The sequence below is a fragment of the Rhea americana genome, unplaced genomic scaffold, assembly GCF_003343005.1.
Source record: "Rhea americana isolate MKP2758 unplaced genomic scaffold, rheAme1 scaffold_38, whole genome shotgun sequence".
NCBI lineage: Eukaryota > Metazoa > Chordata > Aves > Rheiformes > Rheidae > Rhea > Rhea americana.
Window position 1 is genome coordinate 1095515 of NW_028186512.1, and position 27711 is coordinate 1123225.

Sequence of the window (27711 nt, forward strand, 5' to 3'; positions counted from 1 at the left end):
GGAAAAGCGTTGACCAATTTTGATGGGGAGGGTTGGCAGCAATACTCACGTTGCCATTATTTATGCAGAAGCATGGTTAAAGAAAGACTCTATGAACATTTTGGCAGCACTCTGAATGTTGAGTGAGGTACTTCAAGTGAGCCATCTGATTTACACATTGAGAGACTAATGCTGTGATTGAACACCTGCATCACCAAGCAGCTTTTATGCTTGGGCTTAGTCAACAAAGTAATACTGCCACCTCAGGAAAGGCTCATCCTGGCCAATAAGGCTTGATTCAGATTCTTTACTCTTCCTTTATTGAACTGAAGTAGTGTACTTTTTTCAAGTCAGTGTTAGTTTCATTTTGACAGATTCAATAGCGGACAGAAGATAGCATCATAAAAGCTATAAATCTATAAAGTTTTGCAAACCTGAGTTTTCTACAGATTGATCCTTCATGAAAAAATTATATTAATTTTAACACTTTTGAATGCATTGTTGAAAAATAACTTTTGTAATGAAAATCAGTTTTGCTGCTCTGGTTTAACAGATGATACTAACAAAAAAATCTGTTTTCTGAATAAAGGGCTTATTGCAATAAAGGCCAGAAACTGAAAGGCCAAGTGTTGGATAGTACAGCTTTATCCATGACAGCTGAGCAGTTTTGAAAATCTGGTCTTGAGAACTAAAGGACTGTCAAAAGCTGGAGGCCTTAGCATGTGGCCCTGGCTCACATTTAATTAGGGGTTGTTGCAGAATCACACTGGCTCCGGAGTGTGCACTCAGTGTGAAGACACCACATTCTCTTTTTCCTCTTTAAAGAGACACTGACTAGTTACTGGGCTTAGGCAGGAGCATAGCTCTAGCACTAATTCCTTTTCATATCACCATTTTAGAAAATAAATTCTRTTTTGAAATAAGAAAAGGATCTGTGTTCAGTGGCACCTTGGTAGAATGACAATGTGGAAAAAATCAAGACTGAGATTCAATTTCAATCCCCACACATAAATGAGTTTTTAAGAAACAATCAAATTACTGCTATTTGCTTCAGGTACATTACTTGTATTTTACTTACTGTTTTAAAGAAATGACCAATTTTTCTATTAAGAAAAGAAAAAAAATAGTGTCAGATGAAGATATGCTATCATTTTTAGATTCCAATGTAGCTGCTTTTTCATGAAGTGCTTCTAAAATGATGGAGTTGCTGGTAATTAGCACTAATACAAGTATACTTTCAAACTATGTATCACAATTTGTGGGTGTTGTTTTCTGATGGCTTGCTTAAACCACGAAAGGAAGTCCTGGAAAGGATTATTTTTCTTGCTTGATTCCTCACAGTTTATGGTCATATATCTATTTACACTTATTAAATAACATACAAATACACGGCTGATGGACTTTTTCATGAGAAAGTATGTGAAACATTATTTCATTTTGTGGAGGAAATTGCAAGTTGGAAATAGGATTTGGAGAAAGGAAAATACACAAAAGAGCTGTAGTACTGCAAGTAAACAAATACAAACTTGAATCATAAAATGAGGAGATGAAGAGATTTCATGTTACAAGACATGAAACAAATTTGATCTTTATGAAAGATAGTCACTTTATGTGTTGCTCAGGATCTTCAGTGTTTTGTTGATGACTAAATTCAAAGGCTATTTAGACCAAATTAGAGGTAGCTTGATTTTGAAGTGGTTGAAAAAAAATTAGATCAATTTGCAGCAATGATAAAATAGACTTCTGCTGTCCTGACCAAGGCTGTGGTAGTCTGAACTACAGTCCTTATTCTTTCCCCCATTTCTTCTGCCCCCGTATTTCTTCTTGTGTTTTTGCATTACAGCTTAACAGAAAGGTTTTGCTGGATGGAACAGGGTTTGCTTTTGGGACTGCAGTTTTTTAAATGTATTTCTAAGGGGAGTTATAGGCAATCTTTATGAGCACTGCTGTACTTTTAGTAGTCTTCTCACTTGCCTATTAAGTATAAGGCTGAATAATAGTAATTACTGCACAAATACCAAGGACCCAAAGTAGTACCATTCACTTCAGTGAAGAGCTGCTGTGAAAGCACATTTGAAAAATAACCCATGGTGACAAGAGATGACGAAGGAGGGAGACTGCAGTTCAAAGGGCTTTTTCTAAGGGAGTATAATTCATACAAGATTCTTTTCCCTGTTTGCATTTTCACTACAAAACAGGTCCATGGAAGTGCCTTGTGGGCAGAAAGTGAGCTCTTTAACTAATGGAAAGGTTTATACAACTGAAATAAAGAAAGGCCATGAATTAGAGTCCCAGAGGGAGGTTAGAAATGAGCTGGATCAGCTTGGATTGGATAAACTATATTAGAGGATGAAGTGGAGGAGATTAACTGTAGGGTGAGACCTACAGAAAAAGCAGAGAACAGAGACATACAAGGGGTGGCAGGAGAGATCCCAGTAAGTGTGAATGAAGATGCGGTATCTTTTCTGAACTGGAAATTTTAGGGACATCTTCCTTCAATGTCCCTGTGCCTGTACAATGCCAGTAAGGGACCCCCAGTGTATTCAGGTCTGTGCTGGTTTTACTTCTGTTTTGTTCACCATGAAAATCTAAATCCAATATTGCTTTGGTGAAGGTGAGTCATGGTAGCGGTATAATATTTTCATTATTTGCAAGTGCTAGTTGTACACTGCTATGGGAAGTGCATTCTTTCTTTCTTTTCTCAGGTTGTATTTCTGTTCCTTCAAGACTGCTGCAAACTAAGAACTGCTGATTTTATTAAAATTTCCTTTTTTAAGTAATGCAAATCTTGAGGAAGTATCCCTTTTTTTTCTGAAGATCTGTTTTGTTTTTGCCAAAAGTTTTTTTTTCCCTACATTCATGGAATTATGGAGCCTACAGTCCTATATAYGTGTGTGTGTATATATGTATGTATGTATATGTGTATAAATGAATTGAGGAAGGAAGTGAGGAAAGAGAAAATGGCATGTATTTCCTTTTCTCYGAAAATGTCAAGAATAAAACTGATAGGGCTTTTGGCATTGATTTCACATTTCATAGTTTGCCTTTTGTTCATATGCTATATACTGCAGATCTCAAACAAGCTTTCATACTTGTTTTTGTGTACGTGCTAATGCATTCACAACTACCCAGAGGCAGATCTGCTGCCAGTTTCAGTAGATGAAGTTAGCATCAAGCTCTGCCTATAGATATAAAAAAGGTCAATGGCCTTGCTTACCTTTTCTTTTAAACAGGGTTGCTTTGTAGATCTGCCCCACCTGATGTTTAATCTGTGAAATAAAATTCATCAAGATTTAAAAAATTAGAGGTTTGTTAAAAGTACCATTTGCCAGTGTTATATGGAAACCTGGTTTTTAGCTAGACTTCTGCCATTCAGGTTGAAGAGTATTCTCTTACCTGGCAAGGCAGGAGATCCCTGGTGGGTGTCTCACTCATYCTTGTATTAACTGAACAGCCACACTGCATGAATGAGACTTTGAAATACATTCACTTGGAAGAAATTTCAAGATTTCTAATGCATGAAAATAAAACTGTTATGACCATCATATAATATAAGCACTTAATATTTTCCTTAATGCAATCAGGAAATGTGACCGAATTCCAGATGTATTGAAAATACTGTGATTTTCTATATGCACTTCAAATGTGTTGCACGTAAACAAACATATCCTCAGGGTTGGAAAACTGGACCAACACATACATTCTTGATTCTTCAAAGCAATTGTTGTTACTTAGCACTATCAACTCAATCCCAAAGCCTGGAAAATGTTTAAGGAAGTATATTTTAAACCTATATTCTCATACTTCCTTTGACCAAAATGTTAAGTGCAGTTTGAGTTGCCTGTGATTCACAATATGCTTAGAAAAAAACACATGACTTTAAGTAAGGATTAATTTAATGTAACTCCAGGCTGAGCCCACTAAACTGCAGTATATACCAGCTTTGCCACAAAGCATTTTATCAGTTTGTACTAAGCAGAGAGCGCCATAACAGAAAGTTCAGTGTACACAGAGGATGTTTATTTCAAGTATTCCATGCATGTAAATATTTTCAGCRTTAGCTGGCAACAACATTTTGTATAAAATGTGCAACAATGCAACTACCTTTTTGAAACAAAACAAGGTTGTTCTATTTGCCTGTTAAGTCAGCTTTAGCAGTTCTTAGAAATGTCATTTATTAAATGTCAAACTAATTACTTGTAATATCAACCCTGAAAAGCAAACCTTTGTGAGTGCACTTTCAGAAGCCTTATTCTCCTTGGTTCACACTCTGTCTGGTACATTTCTAGTAAACAAATTGATGTTTTCAGTTAAATACTAAACTATTTGCTAAATATGTATCTTTTCTAGTATATAGAAAGATATTTCATAATGATTCTTCAATGAAAAGAAGTGCAGAGTATATTCTTATTTTAAAATAACCAGGTTTTTAAAAGAATGGCTGTGGTATATGACAGATAGTGAAGTCCCTTGACTCACGGGGAACAATTCCACTTCTATGTGGTAGTGGCGATTGGTTTTGTTCTGCACACTTGGCCTTGCTGCTAAACCTGGCACCAAAGGGCTACGTTAAGGGTTGGACTAGATGATCTCCAGAGGTCCCATCCAACCTTACCATTCTGTGATTCCTATGAAAAGTACAATTAGTGCCACTTCAATGTTTTTTTCTATACTGTGAATCATTACATTGGCAATTTGGTACTGGAAACAATTTACCAGAAATAACTGCAGTCTTAGGAAGAGTAACATCTTTATTTTGTTGAGAGAAAGAATATTTCTTCTACAAATGCTTTATCTATATAAATCAGGAAAAAGGAAGTGAAAGTTCTGAATCAGTAGAAATGTTACAAAAATGGACTAAGAATTTCTGTTATTTGTAAACTACAAAATAGAAACCTTAAATGTGAAAATTTAACAAGCTCTGAAGTAGTCTAAGTATGTATCTGCATGGGAAGATGAAGTTGTGCATTCTCATTGTGTCTTAGTTAAACTTCACTTACATAGTATCCATAAAAGGTGGAGGTGGAGAAAGAAAGTGATAAGGATTGGAGATGAAACAGCCTGGGAACAGAACCAGAACATAATTTTTGCATTATGTTAGGTGTTGTACCTACTTGTGGGCACAGGTAATTCCAGTTCTACAAAGTTTGCATTCTACATACAAAAAGAGGCAAGAAATATAATGCATTCATGAAATAGATAGAAAATTGAGATTATAAAGTCAGACTTTAGTAATGTTAGGCATGTCAAAATGGAGTATGGCTCCTGGGCAATTTAGGGAAATCCCATCAGGTTTTTAATTCCTATTGATCTGTATGGAAGTTAAGCTCTTAGACCACTCAAAAATCCATTAGATAGATATCTGAGTCTTTGCATACCTTTAAAATTTGCCTCAAAAAAATTGTGTGTCAAGGAAAAAAAAATCAATTCGCAAATATTTTCACCTGAAGTTTTGAAAAGACATATTTTCTAGCAAAGATTACCACGATATTATATCTTTTAAAAATACTATGAATTTATAATGGGATCTTAAATACCTTATATTACCTGGAAAGCCTCTGTTCATTCTAGTGTATTTAATGACTTCATTGCTGCACTCAAGTTGTATTTAGTAACTCTTATATATGTATATAATCACATATTATACATATATAAAAATATATGGGAAGCACATTTAAAGAATTTATATAAAATTGCATAAAAATGTCCTTATTCTGTTGCAGCTTCAGCCATCTGACACATACAGAAAAGAATAATTTCTAGTTGCCTAACTGAATTAAAAGTAGGTTTGGTGGAAGTTGTAATATAGACTGAGAGTACAATCTCCTGTTTTGGTGTTCTGATGAGCTACATTGTTATTTATGACATCCTGGCACTACAAAAGACATTAAGCTTCAGCCTCATGCACTCTGTGATGACTTCGTATTTTCAGACTATTTCAGGGGGATTGAATGCAAAGGAGATCCTGACCACTATTTTTCCTGTTCATTGTCTCGCTGCACTCTTAAACTGACTTAATAGATAAAATCAACAAAATCTAAACAATTTAAATTAATCTTCCAAAGCTTAGTAATTAAAACAGGATCCCCCCATTTAAATTATATATATAATTAATCTTCTAAAACGTCTCACCTTTTCAGTCTTTTTTGTTATTGCTGATATGTGTTAAGTACTCAGGATCCAAGGTAAATGGTGGTATGCATGACAGAAAAGCACTTTGCCAAGCTGAGGGAATGTACAGTGCAAGTAGAGAGCTCCAGCACATTCTAACTTGCCTGAATATCTCTTTATTAGGATATTTACCTGTAATTATTACATGATCCCTTTGTCTTCCATATCTAAGCATCTCAGACATTTTTCATATGTGACTTTACTTAATAGGGGAGAAATTAAGGCTGAGAGGCCCTGAACAACATTTCCAAATATTTCTTAGATGACTGAGGTTTTTAGAAGTGACTCAAGTAACTGTGCTTTGTATGGATTTTCTGACTTAGTCACACATAGAGTTATGAGATTTAAAATCCATCCCATTAAATGGAAATTTGCTTAATCAAATAAATAAAAAGTACAAAATACAGGGATGTGTCTCTAAATCCTGTTCTCTCTGGCATGTAAATGATTGACTCAGCATCATATGGCTGCATGTTTCCTACTTGTATGCTGTGCTTGCTCCATCAACTAGAGAGCAGAATTGGCTGTGTTTTTTTGTTTTGTTTTGCTTTGCTTTTAAGTAATGTCTGAGAGGTCACTCAATCCTGAGTAATTTGGCAATTATGGAACTCAATTGTCCTGGTAGCAGCCAGGAGACTATCTTCAGTTCCCTGAAGGAATTCATGTTATGTTATATTAGAGAGAATGTTATTTTATATTAGAGAGAATCCTGGATCTAGCTGGCAGCTATGGCAACTCCTAGGATGGCAGAAGAGATTAGAGAGGGTATCTGACAGAACAGGAAACCAGATGAACGTGTCACATCCTTGTGGTTGTTCTTCCTTCATCTTTTTTTCTCCTTTTATCATTAATGAATCAATGACAGAATTTTTGTTGTTTTTGGATAAAGTGTGTCTAGCTCTATGTGCTAATCAACATAAGTATTGTAATCGGTAGAACAGAACATATTATGTTGTTAAGGATTAATATGGCAAATACAGTAAGAATAATAATCCTTCTGCATAAATGGCTGGTGCAGCCTCATCAGGAATCAGTGTGCAGTCCTGATTGCTGTATTCCAAAAAAAACATGTGGCACAAATAGAATGTACCAGTCCAGGATCTTGGCAAATGTATCTGGAAGGAACTTCAGAAAAGAGGACTGTACCAGAGACAGGGAATAGTTAAAAAGATACACGTATCTCAAAAATACATGAGTAGTAAAGGGAAGCTCTTTCACACGTTCCTTTCTTCCTAACAGGAAAAACAGAATGGGTTTTTTTAAAAAAAGTTACAAACAATAGTTTTCACAAGAATTGTAATTACATTTTTGAGCTCATTTCTTTTTGAAATTATTAGCACCACAAAGTGCAAAATAGCAAGAAGAGCTAACATCCTCATTATTAAAAATAACAAGAAGTGTGCTACTGATATCATTCAGGATGGAAGACTTCATTGAATCTAGAGAGGAGGATGTGAGCCATTGAATTGACATATCTCTGTATCTGTTTAAAGTGGTTCTTAAAATTTAAGTGTTGAGCATGTGTTACTTTTGGAGAGTGAGTCCTGGACAAGTCAGACTATTGATCTCTCTGAGTATGGCAGCTTCTATTGTTCAGAGTAATAGGCAACACTGACCTGATATAGATTTTGATTTCATAAGCCAAGTTTGATTCAGTATTTCTGAAATGGTCACATCTACGCCAAAGGTTTCAAGATCCTTTGTTCTTCTTGGAGTTACAGTGCACCCACTGAAGTCAAAGTTGTGTTTTCTTTTCAATCTAGGGCATAAAATTCTTTCACTCTATCAGTATCAAAATGATTGCAGTATGGATGAGTGTTCTACCATTTTAAATTGATATTATTATGTAGAAGACATAACAATAGCTACCATCTGATGTAGTAACTGCTTATATTCATTCATTTGTACAAAAACTTTAGATGATCTAATTATTTTTAGGAATTTTATAGTTAAATACTTGCTTTTACAATATAAGCTGGAAATTCATGTTTTCAAATATTGTGTGCCTTTTTCATTAAATAAAGTTGTATTGGAACCAGGAATTCCATTTCATGGGAAATTTTACAATTTAAAATATTCTTGAAATAAAGTACAAAAAGTCTTCCAAACAACTTTCAAAAAACTGTCCAAATATTTTGAATTTCAGAACTGTAAAAATACTTCACTTTTTTTGACTTTTTATATTTCAGTAAATGTTGCATGAAAAGTAATTTTGCAATAAAATAAAAGTGATATTTTCAATTATATTCATCAAGAAGTTTTTAGGAAGATTGAATGATTCTGTAGGATTGTCATTTTCATTTTCCACTGTAGAACAGCTCCATCTAAAAACTTGGAGCACCATACTTATAAGATGATTCTAAGGTAAAATTTTTATATTCATATGATTACATAAATATCGTATAATATAAATCACATATCATATAATCATATAAAATAGTGCTTCTGGGTCTTTACAGAGAGGAAATAATCCATACATCCTCTGCTTAGTTGGAACACCTTTATCCAGAGCATTCTCATAGATGCTTTTTCTAACTTGTTCCAAAAAACCTTCTAGTAATAGAGATTTTACAGCCTCCTTAAGAAACAGATTTTAGAGTTTAACTGTATTTACAAAGTTTAATCTTGTGTCTAACTAAAAGCTCAATTGCTCCTGCTTCAGCCTATTATATCAGTTTTTACCCCATGTAATGTAAGATTGGATAACTTCTTTCTTTCTTGCAGCAAATTTTTACATTTTTATCTCAAACTCCCATGACATTTCCTCCTATTTTCTCTGACTTAAGAAACTCTGGGTTTTTTGGTCGCTGCTTCTGTGGCAATTTAGACTTAAAATACATATAAAACAATACATATGAAATAAGTGTAATGTCCTGAATATTCAGTTCAACATAGTAAAGGTATTTCGATGGTCTTGTATTATCAACTAACCTTAAAGCTAAATAAAAATAGAGCAAAGAGAGTAAGAAATGAACCATCATTGAATCTTGATAGCTTTATGCTATAGAGTATTTGGTGAAGGGTTTCATCCAAATTAATTTAGGTAACATAAGTTCTGTCTTTTTCATGAATGTAGAGGTTGGTAACATCTGAAATAGCTGAAGCTGATAGAGAAGGACTTTCTTAGAACAGGAAAGTAGTGTACATATATTTTACCATTCAAGAATTTTAAATGTGGTATRTTACCACATTATAATGAGAACAAAACTGAGATTTAGTACAAGGCACACAAATTGTACTGACTGTGGTGAAGCTGTAGTTGTATGGGAGATCAAACTGTTTCTTCAACATAGCTTCAAAGCCAGCCTTGTTCCTGGTTTCAGCCAGCTGATTTTGTGCTTTTTTATGGAGGTTATCTGGATAAAAATGAAGCTTTCTATTTTTCAGTTGAAAATATTTGTGAGACTGCATTAAAAGTGATACAATAAGAGACAAATTCTGAGATTTTACTAATTTTGTTGTCATGGATCCAGATGAGTTTGAGAATAATTGAAGTGGTTTATGGAAATTCCTGATTGTAGTAGTATGTCGTACTTGCAGGAAGTAGATGTCAATCCCAGTTATACTTCTGGGAACTGAAACTACTAGGAGATAATTCAGAACTGGAGGACAAATAAATGATGTTAAGTAATTTGAATAAATGACATATTGTTCAAAATCACAATAATCTTCCCAACAGACAAAGTATACCAAGACTGGAGAGGAGTGATTGCACCAAATCTTGTGAAGGAGCACAATCAAGTGCGACACATAAAAGTGAATCCCAAGAAGGTATGTAAAATGGTCAAGTATTGGTGAGGAAAGATTAAGTCAGTGTACATTAGAAGTTTTTTCATTTTAATAATGAACTTTGCTTTCTACTATAGAGATGTATAAGCAGTGTTATTACCAAAACAAGGGAACAAATTTTAAAGTTGGAAGAATAGCCAAGATTCTGGGTTCGGAAAAGAAATAGGAAATTCCTGGCTAACCAGATATACTGTGGTACTTGTGTGCTCCAAGTACTACTGACAAAGCAATGCTTCACTCTTAGTGCAATTCATTCAAATGAGTAGAAATTCCATGAATGTGGGCTTATTATGTAACATACATATGGCATATAACATACAGGGTATGAAGAACAGATCCCCATTTTAACTAAACGAAAGTTGTACTTTTAATACTATTTTTACTACTTTTTTATTAGTACTTTTTTATTGAGTACAGACTTTAAAATTATATTATCCTGTCTTACATCCTAAGATCAAAACTCAAATCGCTTTGTCTAGATGAACCCTTTTTTTGAGAAGAGGGCTGGAAAGACAGATATTTGGTTTTCAGTAGTCACATCTTCATGACCTAGCTATGTCGTTATTTCCCCAACTTGATTCTTACAATACACTATCCAGTAGTGTAAGCTTTTTTCTAGTGGGCTAAGAAAGGTGAAATTATTTGACCTAGCCTTATGCAATGTAATATTTCAACTGGGTAACTGAAATTATAATAATAACCTTTATAGTGATTTAAACAAATACTTCTAAAAAGTATGCAACACTGCAAAGGTTACAGATTCTTGAATTTATATAGTCACAAATAAGGTAAAGTCCAGAAAGCAATAGAAATATTTAGCAGTATTTAAATATACATGCTATAGATATGATTTTAAAACTTTATGGCTTTGGAGTATAAAGATTAAATGTTAAAAATAATTTAAAGTAGCAAGCAGCTGCTGGAGGTCCTACTTGAAATTTTCTGTTTGACGTTAGATGTGAATTGATCCTACTATTAAGTAAAATATTTTTAACATGTATAAGCCTATGAGAAAGTTCTTGTGAAGATTGAAAGTCTTGCAAGAAATAAAACGGGAACATTTCTTTTTTTCTGTAAGTATTTCTTTTGTTCTTAAAAAGGAGTCTCCCTATCCGTGAATAAAGCAGAATATTGAAGAAGGGAGAAGGTTTGATAATGTAAATTTGGACAGGATTTTGGCTAGTTTCAGTTGAGATTCCAGCACCACTTCAGCTGAGAGATGTTTTCCCAAAAAGCTTAAAATGATAGTTTCATTTAAATGAGTTATCCTCACATAGATACAGTCAGATAATTCTTCCTTGTATCCTTTAGAAAAAACTGTGAATCCAGCCTTTATATAAAGAAGTGCTTTTATTGCTGCACTGTAATTTAGTCATATTTATAAATTTTCCTGGAGTCTGTTAATTCACAAGGAGACAGTGCTTGAATCTTGCTGGAATGCTGAGTGACCAGAGTGATACCGAATACAACACTTCATAGAATGGTATTAAAATTTCCCTTATCTGATATTTCTAGGGTCAAATTTACTTCTCTCAGTCATAGTTTAATTGTCATGCTGTAACTCACTGAAACATCCAGGTCTTCCTCTTCCACCATAATTTCAAACTGAAGTCATTCCTTCTCATTAGTCACTTAGTTTATAAACTTGGATTTTGTACTATTTAATCCATTTCTATAATGACAGTTCACAAATGTCATCCAGTTGTTATTCTGCTGTATGACACTTTGGTCTTCCTGGTTTACTCATGGTGCATCCCGACTGCATGTCATTTTGCTGCTCTAGAGTTCGTCTACTCTGCCAAACGTGAAGGGAAGTATTAATATGTTCACTAGTGTCACACATCCCTGAGGAAATCCACCAGAACCTCCCTCTAGCCTTTCAGATCAATGCACTACAGGCTGTCCTTATTTCCTTTTCTGCCTTACAAATAATGAGAGACAAGAGCTAGGAACTGTATTGCAATTGGAATTGTTTTAATATAAAATATTACATAGCTGAGAAATTATTTTTTACTGTTTTTAAAATAAAACAAGTTTAAAAGAGTAAATGACTATGTATCCTAGAGTAATGATCTGTTCATACTAAATATCTAATGATTCTACTTTGGGAATTCCTTGCCCTACATCTTAAACTTTGTACTTTACAAGTGGCTTCTCAGAAATTATCTGCAAATTGGTGCCTCATATTGTTCTTTCAGGGTTTGAAAATTCTAATAGAAGAGTGTGGTTGTCTAAAGATCTTTTGGATGACATTCACCAGTAAAGGCATGGAATCTAAAGCTTAATTTAGAGCATAATATACTTACTGAGGATAGTTTGGGGAGAGTGTTTTGGTAGTATTTCATTAAATGTTTTGTTAAACAGTGCTGATCAGCCAAAATGCCAGAAGATTTAGGACAAAGGCTGAATGTCTTTAGAGACAGTCCAGTAAAGCTACTGTATTCCTAAGTCTGTTGTCAATGCTAATGGCATGCCTGAAGATGTCATATTTAGTCTGTGTTACGAGCTTAGATTGATGGGGACTAAAAGCTAACTGAAAGGTATCCAAAATGATATGTGGTTATGGAATGCTGTAGCATTCAGCCTTCAGAGTGTTCTTACAATTGCAATGCCTTAAAAATTTATGTTAAGATCTTTTAAGCTGCAAGTAAGATGTTAACTAAGAATCCTACAGAGGTATGAAATGATAGAGTGAAGTAACTCTTGCCAGCTGAAGGCCTGCAAGCTTTCTGAGGAAGAGTGAAAAGTCCACAGGCTGTGTCCATAATAATACTATGGAAGAAATTAATATTAAAAGGGAGGGAGAAGATGGAGGAAAATCAAATGGGAATAGGCTGGAATTAGTGTCATTGTCTGGCTTTAGATCAAGAGTAATGTCCAGAAGAAGTATTGCCGAATGCAATAAATTTACACCTTTGGCAGCATGGAACCATCTTGAGGTGTTTAGATAAAAGAGGTTAAATACAAGAGAGGCACATGATCATTCAGTTACAGTTTGAATTGTGTTGTATATTTATTCTAATCCTGAATCAAATTCTTGACCTTACCTTTTGTAAAATAAGTATTTTCTTGATTATTAAGCTTGTCTGGTGTAAGAGATGAGATAAGCCTGGAATGTTCTGTCTCAATGGAAGGAGTGAAAAAAGACTCAGTGTCATAAGATGACACTTCTGAGAAACTATGTCCCAGGGTGAGTTTATGGAATTTAGGCAGTGGGAATATCTCGTGCTAAACTGCAAACACTTGTATTAGGAACAAGACTGATCGAGACTGATTTTTACCATGTTGAGCTGAATGAAAAGTGTTTATTTCAGCAAAGATAAGCCTACATTTCCTCTACAAGGAGCAAATGACTAAGAAACATACCCTGCCATTAGCCARATCTTGAAGCTCTACAGCTGAAGTATTTTCCCCCAGAAGTGTGTTAGTTTCAGTGGCATTTTTGTCAAGAAGAATTTATTAGGCCTAGAATATCTGCTATGGAGAGGAAAGGAGATAAACAGAAATGCTAACCCTCAAGAAGCCAAGTATGCAAGGGGGGTATTTGGGTAGGTTGCGAAAAACTGAAATTGAAATCCCTGTGCTGATTAATTCAGGGCATTTTCTCTAATACAATTTTCCTGCTCTCCAAGTGAGTTCCCTAGCCATTATGTAGAATCTCTTGATTTTGTTCTGCAACAGAACAAATCTGAACTTACATGTCATATGATGCTGATATAAATGAGCTCGTAATGAGCACATTATTTAAAGATAGGACAGTACCTCTAGTTTGTACAGATAACATGGCTGAGCTACTTTCTCCAAAGATACTTTCAAGATAAATCTGTCTTGTCAATGCAGTCAATTTGTTTTCACAACTGATTCTGAGAGATATGCTTTCAGTTATTTTCAACATCAGTTCAGCTTTCTATTTGCAATACCTGTGTTCTTTGAAGGTGAGTTACCATGTAAACATATATGCTTGCTTCATGGCATATTTATTTGATGAAAACCAGATATAGCATCTAATCCAGCAAGAAGAAAAACTGATCTAGATTAAAATACAGGCAAGAAGTGGGGAAGAAGGAGTAGAAAGCAAGTCATCCTTCTTTGTAAGTGAACATGTTTCTTGTGGAAACAAAATCATCTTGCAGAATACTTCCATGTCTGATTCCACTGCCTTTAATGAGAAGGTACCAGAGATCACTGTAGCATAAGAATCATGATAAAGCAGAAAGTGTGCTCAGAATGTGCCTGTAGCTTTGCTCACCTCTACACATAAGGGGCATTGTTGTTTCTTAGAATGGCTTTCATGTATTCTCTGGAAAATTAACAGAAGCAAAAAAAGTAAGATGGGTTCACTAAACTTTAAAATATGCTTAATAAAAGCTTCCCAAAATGGCAGATGTGAAAGAATGGATTATAGACAAGGTRTAACATTACCAGCACACCATTATTTTAAATTACTGATTTATTTCCCTTTGGTAGGAAATAACTGTAGTGTTTTAAGAGTTGTGATAGCTTGATTTGCTTGCAATTTCTACTTTGGTAGTATTTTGTACTTGACCTGGAATAAGAGACAGTTATTTAAATCTAACGCTCATTCAGAGCTAGCTATGAATTACCCATTCCAGCATTATGATTCAAGGCTGATAAACAGTTCTACTGTTTATCATGCAGAGTGGTTCCATAATTCGGTTTTATCAGTTTAAACAGAATATCATAATAATCTGAATTGAACAAAATGCGAAATATTCTTTTCCACTCTATCATCTCTGATTCACAATAGAATGATCAGCTTCTATTCTTCCCATTGATGAATGATGCCAGTTTTAATGTTCAGCGTACAACTGTATGTATTTTTCCTATGCTACCTTGCAGGCTTGGCAGATACTACTTGCAGATGGTCTAGACAACCTCTTCAATCCAGTTTATGTTCTTTCTTAATATTAACCGTTAGTAGTAACAAAATAAACTTGATTTCTTCTGTTGTCTCTTGGTTTTTTAAACTGTAATGATGAATTATCTAGGCTAGTAATTGTCCTGTATTTATTATATTTAGGCAGCATACATCATGGGGGCCTGGGACCAAGACTAAGGTCTTGAGTTGCTGTGGCATGAAACCACTAACTGTAATAGATGAGCTATGTTCTCCCTCTGGTTGTAACCTAGTCACCTTTTCCAATCTTTCAAATAATAATCTAAGTCCAATTTGTTTGAGACTGCAGTTAAGTAAAAAAATAAAATTGGGAACYGAAGCCTTAACAGTCTTTTGAGATGTCAAAGTCCTGCATTTCAGCTTCTCCCCAATTCCAGAAATGCTAGAAATGTTGTATATTTTCAAATGATGTTTTTAATCATTTTTCATTCTTTCTGTAGCTTAATGCAATTATTATCATATATATCCCATCCAAGTGAGGGAATTTAAGGTGTTTAAGGTGTTCACAAATAGATCTTGGGCCCTCTGCACAAGAGTAAGCGTATCTAGAATTAGTTTGCTGTCCTCGATTCTGGAATAGCTTTCCATGCAGACATTATTCTTAAATAAAAGTTACTTTTATGCCAGAATAATTATTCTGCTCACAAAGCAGCACCGGCTCTGAGACAAAGCTGAGACTTCTAACACTTTTTAAGTTTATCTCTGAATTCCTGCTGTGCAGATGGCACAGTGGGCTGGGGAGCAGCAGGACTGGGAAGCAATAGAGGAGTTGGCAAGTTGGCGAAGATGATAACAKGTGGCTTGTGAAGTGGAAGCAAGGTCTTTATTGCAGGCCACCCTTGTCTCAGGCAGAATAAAACTTAGAATTCAAGAGAGGAGACAGCCTCAGATGAAAGCATACACAACTTGCTGGACTACATATTGGAGACTTGAAAGGTAATTTGGGAAGCAAAGGAAAGGAACTGTGAACTTTTGGATGTTCCTAGATAGAAATGAGCTGAGGCTGTGGGATATCTAGAGGGAGGAATGGCTATCTGAAGGGTAGCTAGATACTGAGACGGTGGACCAGCATGAATAGAAGGCTACAGAAGAAAAAACACTGTACATGGTATTCAGATGAGACAGTTTTTTTTCTTTCAGCAACCTTATCAGAGTACAGATTGCTGTAATAGCCAATTAAATTTCTTTTGCAAGTGGGAGGCAGGAGACTCAACTCAATTGGCAAGTGGCTCATCATAGTGTGAAGTGGGAACAGCTCATTCTGAGTCAAACACATACTTCATTGCACTGTTTTATGTGGAAGATTCTAAGAAGCTAAAGCAATTTGACTTTTGTTGTAACAATGTATCAAATAGCATGGCTAATACAAACTTTAGGCAAAACCTTTGTGTGTATTTCTCATCTTTTACTTTTCAGGGGGCAATGATATGATTTCTCTTGCTATAAAAAGGGGACAAACTACAAGTTATGTGATTACCTTAAGAAAGAACTGATTCTTCACCACAGTACTTTTGTTCTCTGCTGTTTTTAGGCTTGTGAGTAGCAATCTGCTGATCAATGGTTTATTGGCATATAAAACTGTTCAGTTTTGAAATGAACCTTAAAGACCTTGAAAGCCTGATTTACAAATCCTGTGAAACTTGATTTATGAATATCAGAAACTTGAAAGTTGATTTATGAATTTCAGAGGTTATGATCTGGTCCTGGCAAATGGTGATCACATGCACAGTAGTGTATTAGTTTCTATTCTCAGCTCATAATCAAAATGACCTATTAGTAAGCATGGCTGGAGGACCCAGGAATCACTTGGACAATGACTTGATACCATTTGGAAAATCTCATGTTAATCTCTAAGATGTATTTGGAATAACTTAGAAAATAATGAAGTATTTATATTTTAGTGAATTCATTCATTTATACCCACAAATAGTCTAAGTCACCTACCGTAGTGTGGGACCGTTATCCAGAAATTCATTTTTGGAGAATGATTCTTACAGTCATATGCAGATAATATGCTTATTGTACCTATATGTCCACTCTTCTTATGTTTTCTCTCAGTCAGCTGGTGTTACATCCAGACTGCATTAAATTATCTAGTCACACCTCAGTTGCATAAAAAGTGTAGTTTCATCTTTGTATTAAATCATAGATGATGACTTTATTAGACATTAACTTGGCATTAAACCATATGAACTGAAAAGCAGATTGTCTGTCAGCATATGCCTTATGTGCCTGATGGGGTTTCCAGGTAGATGGATGGGGCTGATAAAATGACAGGCATTAGCCACTGTAGTTCTAAGAGAAGCAATTACAGGACTCAAATTCCCACATCAAAAACAGAACAGAAGACCAACATATACCAAGCTCCTTTAAAAGAGAATCAAACTGGACAAGACTGCTCAGTGATGGCACAAAACTTCTTAAATAAATGGCCAAAGAACTAGACACCTATAAAATGAAGTATTAAATAAGATTATTCCTGAGGATACTTCTGCATTTTAGGTCTTTCACCAGTACCATTTAATTGCACTAGTGGCTAGTAATCCTAAAATACATAGAAGTACGCACAGCCAGGTCCTCTATCTGCAATAGCRGTTGCTTGAAGTGTAGTAACCTCACAAGAAGAAAATTTTTCTCTAACATTTTGGGATAATTTATGCCTCATAATTGGCATCTGCAGTAATGCACAGACTTCTAACTTTTAACACCTGTATTCTTTGATTAAAATGTGATAATGAACATTTAGCATTTAGACTCTGTGAGTAGGTTTGCTAGATATCATGCTGGAAAAAGTGGTTCCATTGTACTTAATGCATTGCAGATGTTAATCTAGCATGTAAATCACATGTTCTATTATCTACTCATCAAAACATTATAAAAATGCATGGTGACTGGAAAAGTCCTAACTGTGTAARTGCAAATAGTTAGTGAAGGGAATCAGTCTTAACTATTCAAGTTAAGTATTCAACTAGAATGAGCTCTAAATTCAGCATTCTCACTCAGAAAAAAACTTGGAATCATTGTGATTAGTTCTATGATATTGCTAACTCAACACCAAAGGGAGTAGAAAATATAATTAGGATGTTAAGTATGGAAATGAAAAGAAAATATCAGCTTGTCTGTATACTGTGAGGTAGGTAGCTAGCAGTGTGTACAGAGATAACAATCAGGATTTAGCGATGGAAGCCAAGCACATCACATCAGAAGAAAAATCAGTGAAAGTGTCATTTTCGAAGTTGGGAGAATAGCATGACTAGGAGTTGGGCTGAAATTGCAGGATGTCCATAGAGCAATATGGGGCTGAAGATGGTAGATAATAGGCAGAGTTGGTATGTGGTTGAGTGTGAGACTCTGATTTGAGTGAATGAGACTAAGGAGCAGGGTCTGAAGCATATGAAAATATATGGAGCAGTGACATGCAACCAGTAGGACTCATTCATGAGTCTGATAGGAGCAAATCACCTGTCAGACATGCAATCTTTTTTTCATCTAGTCAAATGTATCAGGTCCTTGACAGGGAGACTAGCTGAGACCAGATGTACCAAGGATAATCTGGTCAGAACTTTTAAGTATATGAAAGCACCCAAGTAGTTGGCTGCTGATCAGGACATAGTTCTTAATACGTCTGTGGTGTATCCATATCTTAAACACCTTATGTCGGCTGCTCATCTTAGAAAGAAAAAGAATCTAGAAGGTAGTGATTGGGATTGCCAGTGGTATGGAATACTTTCTGTCATGAGACAGGTGAAATAAGCTGGGATTCTTCAGGATAGAAAATATGTTATGCTGTTTTTACTGATCATATACCCTTTTTTCACSCTTTGATTCAGTATCTTATGATCTGAGTAGCAGAGATAATAGCAGGGATAAAATCTTGAATAATAGGAAAAGGCTAATAAAGAGTGGTGATGTTTATTTGTTTTTATAGCTCAAAAACAAGAGGACCCTAATGAAATCATCAGGTAGCAAACTGAAAATAAACAATTTTTTTTATGTAATGCGTAATTAAACTGTGGAACAGGTAGCCACAGGTATTGCAAAGTTTGAAAATATAGAAACATCATAAAGAGGTTAGACAATTTGATGGCTGGTTGGTTTTTCAGAGGCTATTAAACATATATATAGCTAAGTCAATAAACTGATTATCCTCCTAATTATCAGGAGTGTATAAYAGAGAAGAATCAACCTGAATTTGCCATGTTTCTTATGCCTACCTAGAACTCCTTTGCTGGCTGGTGTCAGGGAGGGCATATTGGGATGAGTGAGTTTTTAATGTGATGACAAATATCCCTTCTTTTTAGTGCTTCGTTCCTCATTTAGTTTCAGTAACACGAGAATTAAAATGTATATGGGAAAGGCCATATTTCCTACTGGGCAAGGACATCTGAGGTGGAGTATGTTTCATATACTATTTCTTCTTTTCTCTGAGTCTTTTAAGGATAATGTATCCTTTATAAGAGGTAACCAGTTCAGATACGAATTTCAGCAAAAGTTATACAGGCTCATCTATACAATTGAGTTATTTTATGAGGAAGAGTTGGGTGGCAAATGTTTGTGCTTTTTGTGTTTTCATAATTGATTAAATGAAAGCATTGTTAAAATTGTCATCAAATATAGCAGGTCAAGAAGTGTTCACTGAGGAGATAGGAAGAGGAGGGCAAAGTTTACCGTTTTTCAATCTGTACATCTGAGCATAAAGCAAAGTTTTGCTAGGCTCATAYCTGATATTTTGTGATATAAATTAGGTAAAGTTTGTTTCTTTAAACATTTGAGTTTTGCTCAATAAAGTCCTGTGGATAAATTCTGTGTAGATTTAAAACCTTTTAAAGTAGAAGTACAGTTCTTGAAAAATAGGGCAGTTGTGAGCTGTCTTAGATTTTACTTATTTTATTTAATTTAATCTAATTTTTATCTTTCTTCTGTCTTTCCAGTTCATGGTAGATTTCCAAGTCAACAAAATGAAGAGAGCTGTGTCTAGTGTTAAGTCGGAAAGGAGGAAAAGCAGGTACTTCTTTTCTATTCCTATCTTGTAGCAATAACAGCAAATGAAACTGATGATTAATTTATTTTCAGACCATTCTTTTCTCCTTGCAATTAATACTGAAAAGAGAAAAAGGCATGTGGAAGCGTGAGTGTGCCTTAGTCTTGCATTTATGTTATTTCCAAGCAGAATCCATAGATTTTCAATGTCATTAAGTTGTAAAACTCCAGAATGGGGGTTTTGGATTCTTTGTGTGATGAACCAGATTCTTCTGTATGATGTGTGTCCTTATCTCTCACTAATATCACTGGGACCTCAGGACAGCAGGCAAATTGTAATATCAGATCCTGAGGCCAACTACATTGGGCCTCCTAAGCTGATAACTGTCTTCAAGTGGAAGTTAAAGCTATTATCGTACCTGCAGTRTTGGGTAGTTTTTATGCCTACATGTTGTTTCATTGCCTTATTTTATCTTCTGTGTACATCCTGAGTGAATAATTTGAGATGTATCTTWCAGTTTAAACAGTGTTTCATCATCTTCTTACTTTATGTCTGCATGAACTGTAATTAGCTGGTCATCAAATTCTACTCAGCCATACATTGAGTATGTATATGAGTATCTTAAGTTTTTTTTGTAAAGTGATAATTTCTGGATTGAGAACTTGCTGACACTTCTGAGTAATCACTGGGTGCTAGTTCAGCACTCCATCTCTAGTCAGCAAAACACGTTAGCATATACTTAATTTTAACTTTACTTCAGGTAAGCATGCAGTTGCAGCCATCCCAGTTCAGCATAGCATTCTAAGTCTGTGCCTAACTTTAAGCTTATCCTTATGTCCCACTAAAGCTAAAATCAAACACATCTTTAAGTGACTGTATGAATATGGATAACTGCTGAATTAGATTTAATGAAATGAACTCTGTTGGCCATTAAGTAACAAGAGGTGCCTGACCATGATTTCATTACTGTCCTACAAGCAGGGAAAATATACCAAAGAAATAAGCCGATCTGTTTGTGCATAGAAATCTTAAAACCTAAGCTGTGTAGTGTTGAAGATAAAGTATTTTATGAACTATGGGAGTCTTCCTATCTATTAAAGGAAAAGACTGCATAAGCAGGAAATCCAGACTTCCTTCTCAATGCTTCATTGGGTTCGGAATGTACAATGTTTTTTTTTTTTCATTTTTAAACAATATATTTCAGATAATGTATCTAGATGTGTTTAAAATTGCAGACTAAAATGAGAGCACATCTGATTACAGAAATGTGTGGAGAAAATGAGTAAACTATACAGGTGGTAAGGGATATTATAATTTATAGCAAATTTTCTACAAATTGATTTTCTTTCAAAGCTGAACTGTTTAATTCGGATCAGCATTCTTTGTTTCAATCCATTTTGCTTTTTCTACTTCAACCTTTACACTCTTTCTGCACTATTTATATGAAAAACTATCTGCATTTTTTTATTTCATATCCTCTCCTTTTGCAGTTCATGAAGTCTTTCAACAGTATGCTGTTAATCCTTTGCAGATTAATATGATTTCAGTGATAATCCTTTCATTTTTGAATTTTTAAGACATATAATCATTAAAGAAAGTGCTTGACAGATTTTCCATTAAAGTAGTACAAAGCAGGTGATATGTCTAATATATATTGGTAGCGCTATGTTGCTTATTTATAAAATTAAATTTGCAGATGAAGTGAGTAAGTCTAGGGTTAGTTATTCGTCTTTTCCCTTTGCTATCACAGTTCAAGTCCAGTCAAAAAAAAAAAATATTCAGGAGATTGCAGACAAACCAGTTTTAGAATATCTGTTTGAATACTCTTTTCATACCTCTACAAGATACTCTACAAGGGTCAGCTTGGGTTCTATCCTGATACCATAAAACATCAAGTATACAGGGAAACAGCAGGTTATAGTTGCAGAAGTAAGATTTGCCTACATGCATATCTTAAATTTCACTTAACCCCTCTAAGTAGACCATAAGACATAATCGGTGTTCAGGAGTTGTTTCAGCTTTCTGCACAAGGCTATTTCATATCTTCCATTAAGTTAAATGTATGCCTGAAATACTCTTCCCCAATTGGAACTGAAGGCTTGAATTGTTTCACAATATGTGGCGCACAAATCTCTTGCCATGAGGGTTTCTGGGTTACTGTTGACTGCCAGCTCACTCTCCATGATAGTCCTTTTCATCCCATTCTTTACCTTTTTTTTGTGTTATCCTTTTTACTCTGATGTTTTACACATTGACTTATTCCTCTTTTTTTTCTTCTCTCTCATGCACACTGATGAAGTGATAGACAAGAAGGCATAGGTGTTCAAATATTGTGATAGTGGGTATGCTCTTGTAAACTATGTTCTACTTGAGGTCTCAGAAGAAATGCTTCAAAATTAGTATATAAGCAGCAGAAATGATTTTCAGCTGGAGATTAGAAACACATTGAAAGTTTATTAAAACTTCTGCTTAAACAAATAGGTAGTAGATGTGGYCTATCAGGCTGAATTTTTGCTTTTATATACTGCAAACTGATACTTAAGGCAGGAGGGGAAGGAAGCAGACATCACAACACTTCAGGAAATTCAGGTCCTGAACTTGGCAAACCTTTAGCTGGTTTTGTCACATATTTGCAGCTTTAAAATGATTTGGCCTTTACAACAGCCAAAATAAGTGTCCTTTAATCACTTCCAACCTATTAACAGATGGGAAAACAGCTTTTATAAATGGGGCATACAAAATACTCCAATATCAGCCAAAACTAATTAGTAGCAATATCTGAACTAAAATTTAAAACTGATGGAATATATGTTAATGCAGATAAACTGTTGCTTTGATAGAAATTCCCTTTCAAACATCAGACTTGATATTTGTTCTACTCTAGTATGTTCTAGTATGTTCTAAGCCCTCATTAAATAAAAAGAAAACCTTTTCTGCCTAGCTATTCTCTTCCAAGAACAAATTTTCTTATAAAAGGTATCGTTTAGAGATAGTGTAATGAATAAAAATCACATTCAGCAAGAGGTAGCTTAATGTGGATTTTTTTTGTGGCATATAAGAGAAAGAACAGTGATGATGACAACATTGAAAATAAATTAATCTTTAAGAACAACACAATATTAATATCAAAAAAATATCATTTATACACCAGTGCCAGGTCATATTAAATTTAGTTTTACACTATTAATCAGGATATGTAAATTGCATGAAATTTAAGTAAGAGATTATAAAAAAAATTGCAACACATATAACTCAGTAGGAGGACCTATTCAATGCATTGCCATCAGATCTGCAGCATGAATTTGGCTTTATAAAAACAGCTGCAGCACAGACAGTGATTGTATATTCCATCTGTCAAACAGGCACTTGTCTATGTCATTGATATCATTTGTGTTACCATGGCTCTAACAAAGAATGCAAGTGGCTATAAACTCAGAATTGTTCTGAAACACATTTCCATACAAAAACATTAACTTAAAATCTGTTATTTTTAGGAAAACTTTCTTTCCTTCACTCCAAATGCCTTGTCTTACCCAAATAACCTACCTCCATCACGACTTACATACTGATTTGAGGGGCTTGCTTGTAAAGTCATATTCTACCTGGAATACTTATAAATCTGAAAACAATGTTAAGAAAACATTTAAAACTTTACTTCCTATTAGATAACACAATGAGACTTGTCTTTTCAACATAGATAACTGCCTCTGGTGAACTTTTTCTCTAAGTTTGGAAAGGTGACAAATACAGAATTCTGTGTGTACTCATATGCTCTTGTATGTARTAAGTCAAGTAGATCCCTTTCTTGTCTGTCTGATGATGATGTTCCCTGGTCTTCATAGACAGTGCCTCTGATCAGCCCAAGGCAGTAGCACTTGGACATCCTGAGCTTTGCACATACTGGCAGCTTAGAGTAGACACATCACCTGCAAACTGTCAAGAACTGTACAGAAAGGGCTGTAGCGATGAGTCCACTCAGGGCGTTTGTTGTGTAACGTGGGAAACTGCAATTTCTGTGAAACTCTAAAAACAAATTAAAATGCTGTCTTTCTCTGATAGAAACTCTGGGGAGAATAATGAATGCACAGCCTCTGATGGTACTTAGCTGAACTAAGCTGGCAAAAGGATGAATTCTTTCTTCAGTGGAAAGGGTTAGAGTGTATGTTAGCTTGTAAGTGAGTAGTGAAATCGTGGTCCCATAGTGGGAGGTTGTGTGAAATACCTTAAAGGTTTTTTTTTAGCTGTTAAAGAGATCACGATTGATGGGGCAGATATGTCTTTGTGGCACAAAATGGAATGCTGAATAAGGACAACTAGTGTGTTTTTGTTATAGGAAGATAATCTGATGAGAAATCCTGTAGGCTCATGACTAAAGGGAGAAAGTGTTACAGAAGACCAGAAAATAACTGGTTTGGATTCCTAATTAAATTGTTTTGTCTCCAAAAAAATGATTACAACCTCACAAAAAAGTAAAAACAACAAAAAACAAGTTTTGAAAAATATTCAGATTACCATTTCTCAAGCATTTTTATCTGACTAGCACCTTGCTCAATTAAGATCAGACATCAGAAAACATTTTCCTCTCAACACAATGATATTTCACACAGATTAGTTTAGTCTGGATGCTTACCACATCCACAGAATGGATGTGGTAAGCAAAATTGCAGTTGACTTTAGAGCATACAGTTATTTATGAGCTTAGCTATACAATGACCATTTCCATTTATAATTATACCTTTAGAAAAAAGAAAGCTGTAAATGTGGTGTATGAGAAAATCCTCAGTTACATTTTGGTTTACAGTTTGGCCAGTTTCACAGTTTGGAATGCAAAATCTAGCACTTTGAATATCGAACCTATACACTTTGATCATTTCCTCAAATAATCAAATAACAGTCAAATAATCGTAGTGGAGTACTGTAGAAATGAGACTTTGGAGTGTTCCTTTTTTCCTCATTGTGTGTTAAGACAAAGTTGAGAGCTTTCAGGGTTTTAAAAATTGTTTTGTTCATTTTACAGTGGCAAATACATACACAATTCACATTATTGAATATCATCACTTTTCTGGGGTTTCTTCTGTCTTATCTTGACAAGTAAATCTCCAGTACAGTGTTTCTTGATGTATCCTTATGAGAAGGATTGCTTTCAAACCATTTCCATATTCCAGTAAAAATCTTTTTGTTGAAAATTTCCTAACAAGTTTAATGAAGACACATGAATAAAAGTTCTGAAAGTTAGCATGGAGATGGAAGAGACATTTAAGGATTTCAGTACCTTTGTGTACTGTAATTAGTATTGCCAGTTTTGCTCTAATGGCAGGTAAGTAAATTGTATTTTTTGTCTTATATTGATTCATTATTAAAAAAAAATCTTCAGATAAAATATGCCTTTTATTACCCTTCAGTGTCCTCCATTTTTTAAAAATTAAAGTAGGTGAAAGAACTGCACAGTTGTATAGGGCTTCAAAATGTTATCAATATTGAAAATAATGATAATTTAATCCATGTAGTTTACTAGGYCAGGAGCATTGGGCAGATCTACACCTCTTCAGCAAAACATTTGGCGAGCGAGTTTSGGTACTAATTCTGTAATTGTAGATGATAAATGATCAAAAGTTTCTTTTCAAGCTATTCATATTAGTAAAAGGATTTTATAGCATTTTAAAATAATTTTAGGTATAAGTTTACAATTTGTCTACTAGAACTTTGAATCATAGTTCAAACATTTGTCTATCAAACTGAAATACCGATCTCTATGCTTTCATTTCTAGTGACAGGCACCTTGACCTTCAAACTCAGAAGAAGGTAAAGAAAAATGGAACGCACTTGAAAGTCTTTGAAGCTTTTCATGATGGCAGAATGCATTCTAGCAGTAGAGAAGTACTTAAAGCAGTCATTTGCATTCAAAGATATGTGAGAGGATGGCTTGAATGCAGGGCATTCAAAAGAATAAAGATTAAGGTAATGCCTTATTTCTTTAATCTTGTATTGTTTAAATTCTAGTAGTGTAAGAATTCKTGATTATTAGTATTTTGCTATGAAAAAAGCATGCTCAACTAGTCTGTTTGTCATTGCTGTTCTGCATTTTGAAGGTTAGAGAAAAATCACTGATAGCAAATGCTCTACTGGGACTTGATTTTCCTTTTCCACCGCTTGTTCTTAAGAAGACTCTGCATTAGTTTTTAGAAGTGGCTTCTGTGACATTTGGTCCCTCTGCCTTCAGAGAATCTTGGTGTACTTGCATATTGTACTATTAATTCTGGGGCTTGCAGTTTTTCAGGTAGAAAAAACAGGCTGAAACTAACTGCTTGTTGTGTCTTCTCCCACTACATTTTAAACATCAACTACTGAACAAAAAAGTCAAGGATTCTGTTTTTCATATTTTTCATCTAGTGTTGCTAAATGAAAAGCCAGTTCCTGAGAAATGATATACTAGAAACCCGTAATATGCACTTTGGTCTTGCATTTCGGTGTTTTAATGAGTTAAAAGAGCTTATGCATATTGCAGGTTGGGTGCTAATGGAGACTGCATTATTTTAGTTAAGATATTTCTCTGCTAAGTTGTAAGCCTTCTATCTGAAGAAGAATAACATAAGAAAAAATAAACCTAATTCAAATAAGTGGGTCTAGTAGGAACTGAGTAATCCATTAAACTATTTATTTTATTAGTTTTCCAGAATCCCAAAATAAGATAATTAAAAAACCCAGACCATATTATTTGGTAGTCTTTAACCTTTAAAAATATTCCTTGGCTTTGTATGATGAGAGAGGGCAAGTTTTCTGCTGATGGAATTAAYGATGAGGTGAAGTGGCATTTCTTGTTTTCTACTGCTGGGCCATAGAAAACAAGCATGTATTTTTTTTTTCTCGCCTGACATACTTTTAATCAAAAATCAAATGTTGATCACAAAGTTTCAGACCTTACCAAGTTTCACTGTTCCACTTCTTTTCTGCTGAGATGCAGAACCTTCTCTTTCCACTCAAATTCTCATCAGGTGCAGATAGTATTTTCTATTCCCCATGGTTCTACTTCTGTAATTTTCATAGGCCCAATATCCCAAAGTAGTTTTATCGCCTCTGTAAAGGGCCATTCCTTATCAGCACTATGGAGTAATTGTTTTTAGGTGTTTGTCCATATGTATGTGCTGCAATGCAATTTGTTCTATTTCCTTTAAGATTTTCATACACTGCACACCTCTCAGTTCCACCTTCTCATTATTTCTTTAGTCATCCTTCACTTATCTCTTCTATCTTTAACTACAGGCTACAAGTCAGGGACTATCCCTACCAGCAGTTGTAAAGTGCTACCGTAAAATGATGGCCCGCATTAAATGTCGAGCTGGTGTTTTGGATCTATCCACACCACTTCGGTATTTTGAGTTGGAAGAGTGGATGGACAAGAAGAAATGTAAGTTTTATAATTTTTGCATAGAACTGATCTTTTATTTTACTTTCAATATAACTTAATTCATAACTGAAATGATGGGCAGCGTGGTACACTGTCAGAGGGAAGGATTTCTAATGAGAAAGTGGGTGAGAAGGAGCAAAGCTGAGTATCATCGTAATTATCTTAGACCTTTATCCTTTATACTCATTCAGGCTATAATATTTTTTTTTCCAATGTCAGGGTTATTGTCCCATTGCATGGAAAATTAATTTTACTCGAACATCTCCCATAATGAAATAAATAACTGGTAGAGGCTTAAGGGCTTAGAGAGCCTTTTAAAAGAAGATACCTTTGCAAAATTTTTTGAGTGATTCATTTATTAGACATTTTATTTGTGAAACTAGTTTTTACACTTGCTTTTGTCTCCCCTATTCCCTCACCAGTCTGAAGGCTCACTGTGTAGTCAAGCATGTGCAAGATACATGTTGT

The 27711-nt window shown here is 34.8% G+C and overlaps 1 protein-coding gene across 1 annotated transcript in view; it reads left to right on the top strand.

Annotated features, from left to right (window-relative positions):
* Nucleotides 1-27711, top strand: part of IQCM (IQ motif containing M) — a 126858-nt gene that overhangs the window by 18277 nt on the left and 80870 nt on the right. Inside the window, exons 6-10 of the mRNA XM_085313145.1 lie at nucleotides 9830-9925; nucleotides 19799-19862; nucleotides 22395-22427; nucleotides 25607-25796; nucleotides 27099-27243. Of these exons, the coding sequence (XP_085169271.1) occupies nucleotides 9830-9925; nucleotides 19799-19862; nucleotides 22395-22427; nucleotides 25607-25796; nucleotides 27099-27243 (528 nt within the window). The remainder of the gene's footprint in view (nucleotides 1-9829; nucleotides 9926-19798; nucleotides 19863-22394; nucleotides 22428-25606; nucleotides 25797-27098; nucleotides 27244-27711) is intronic.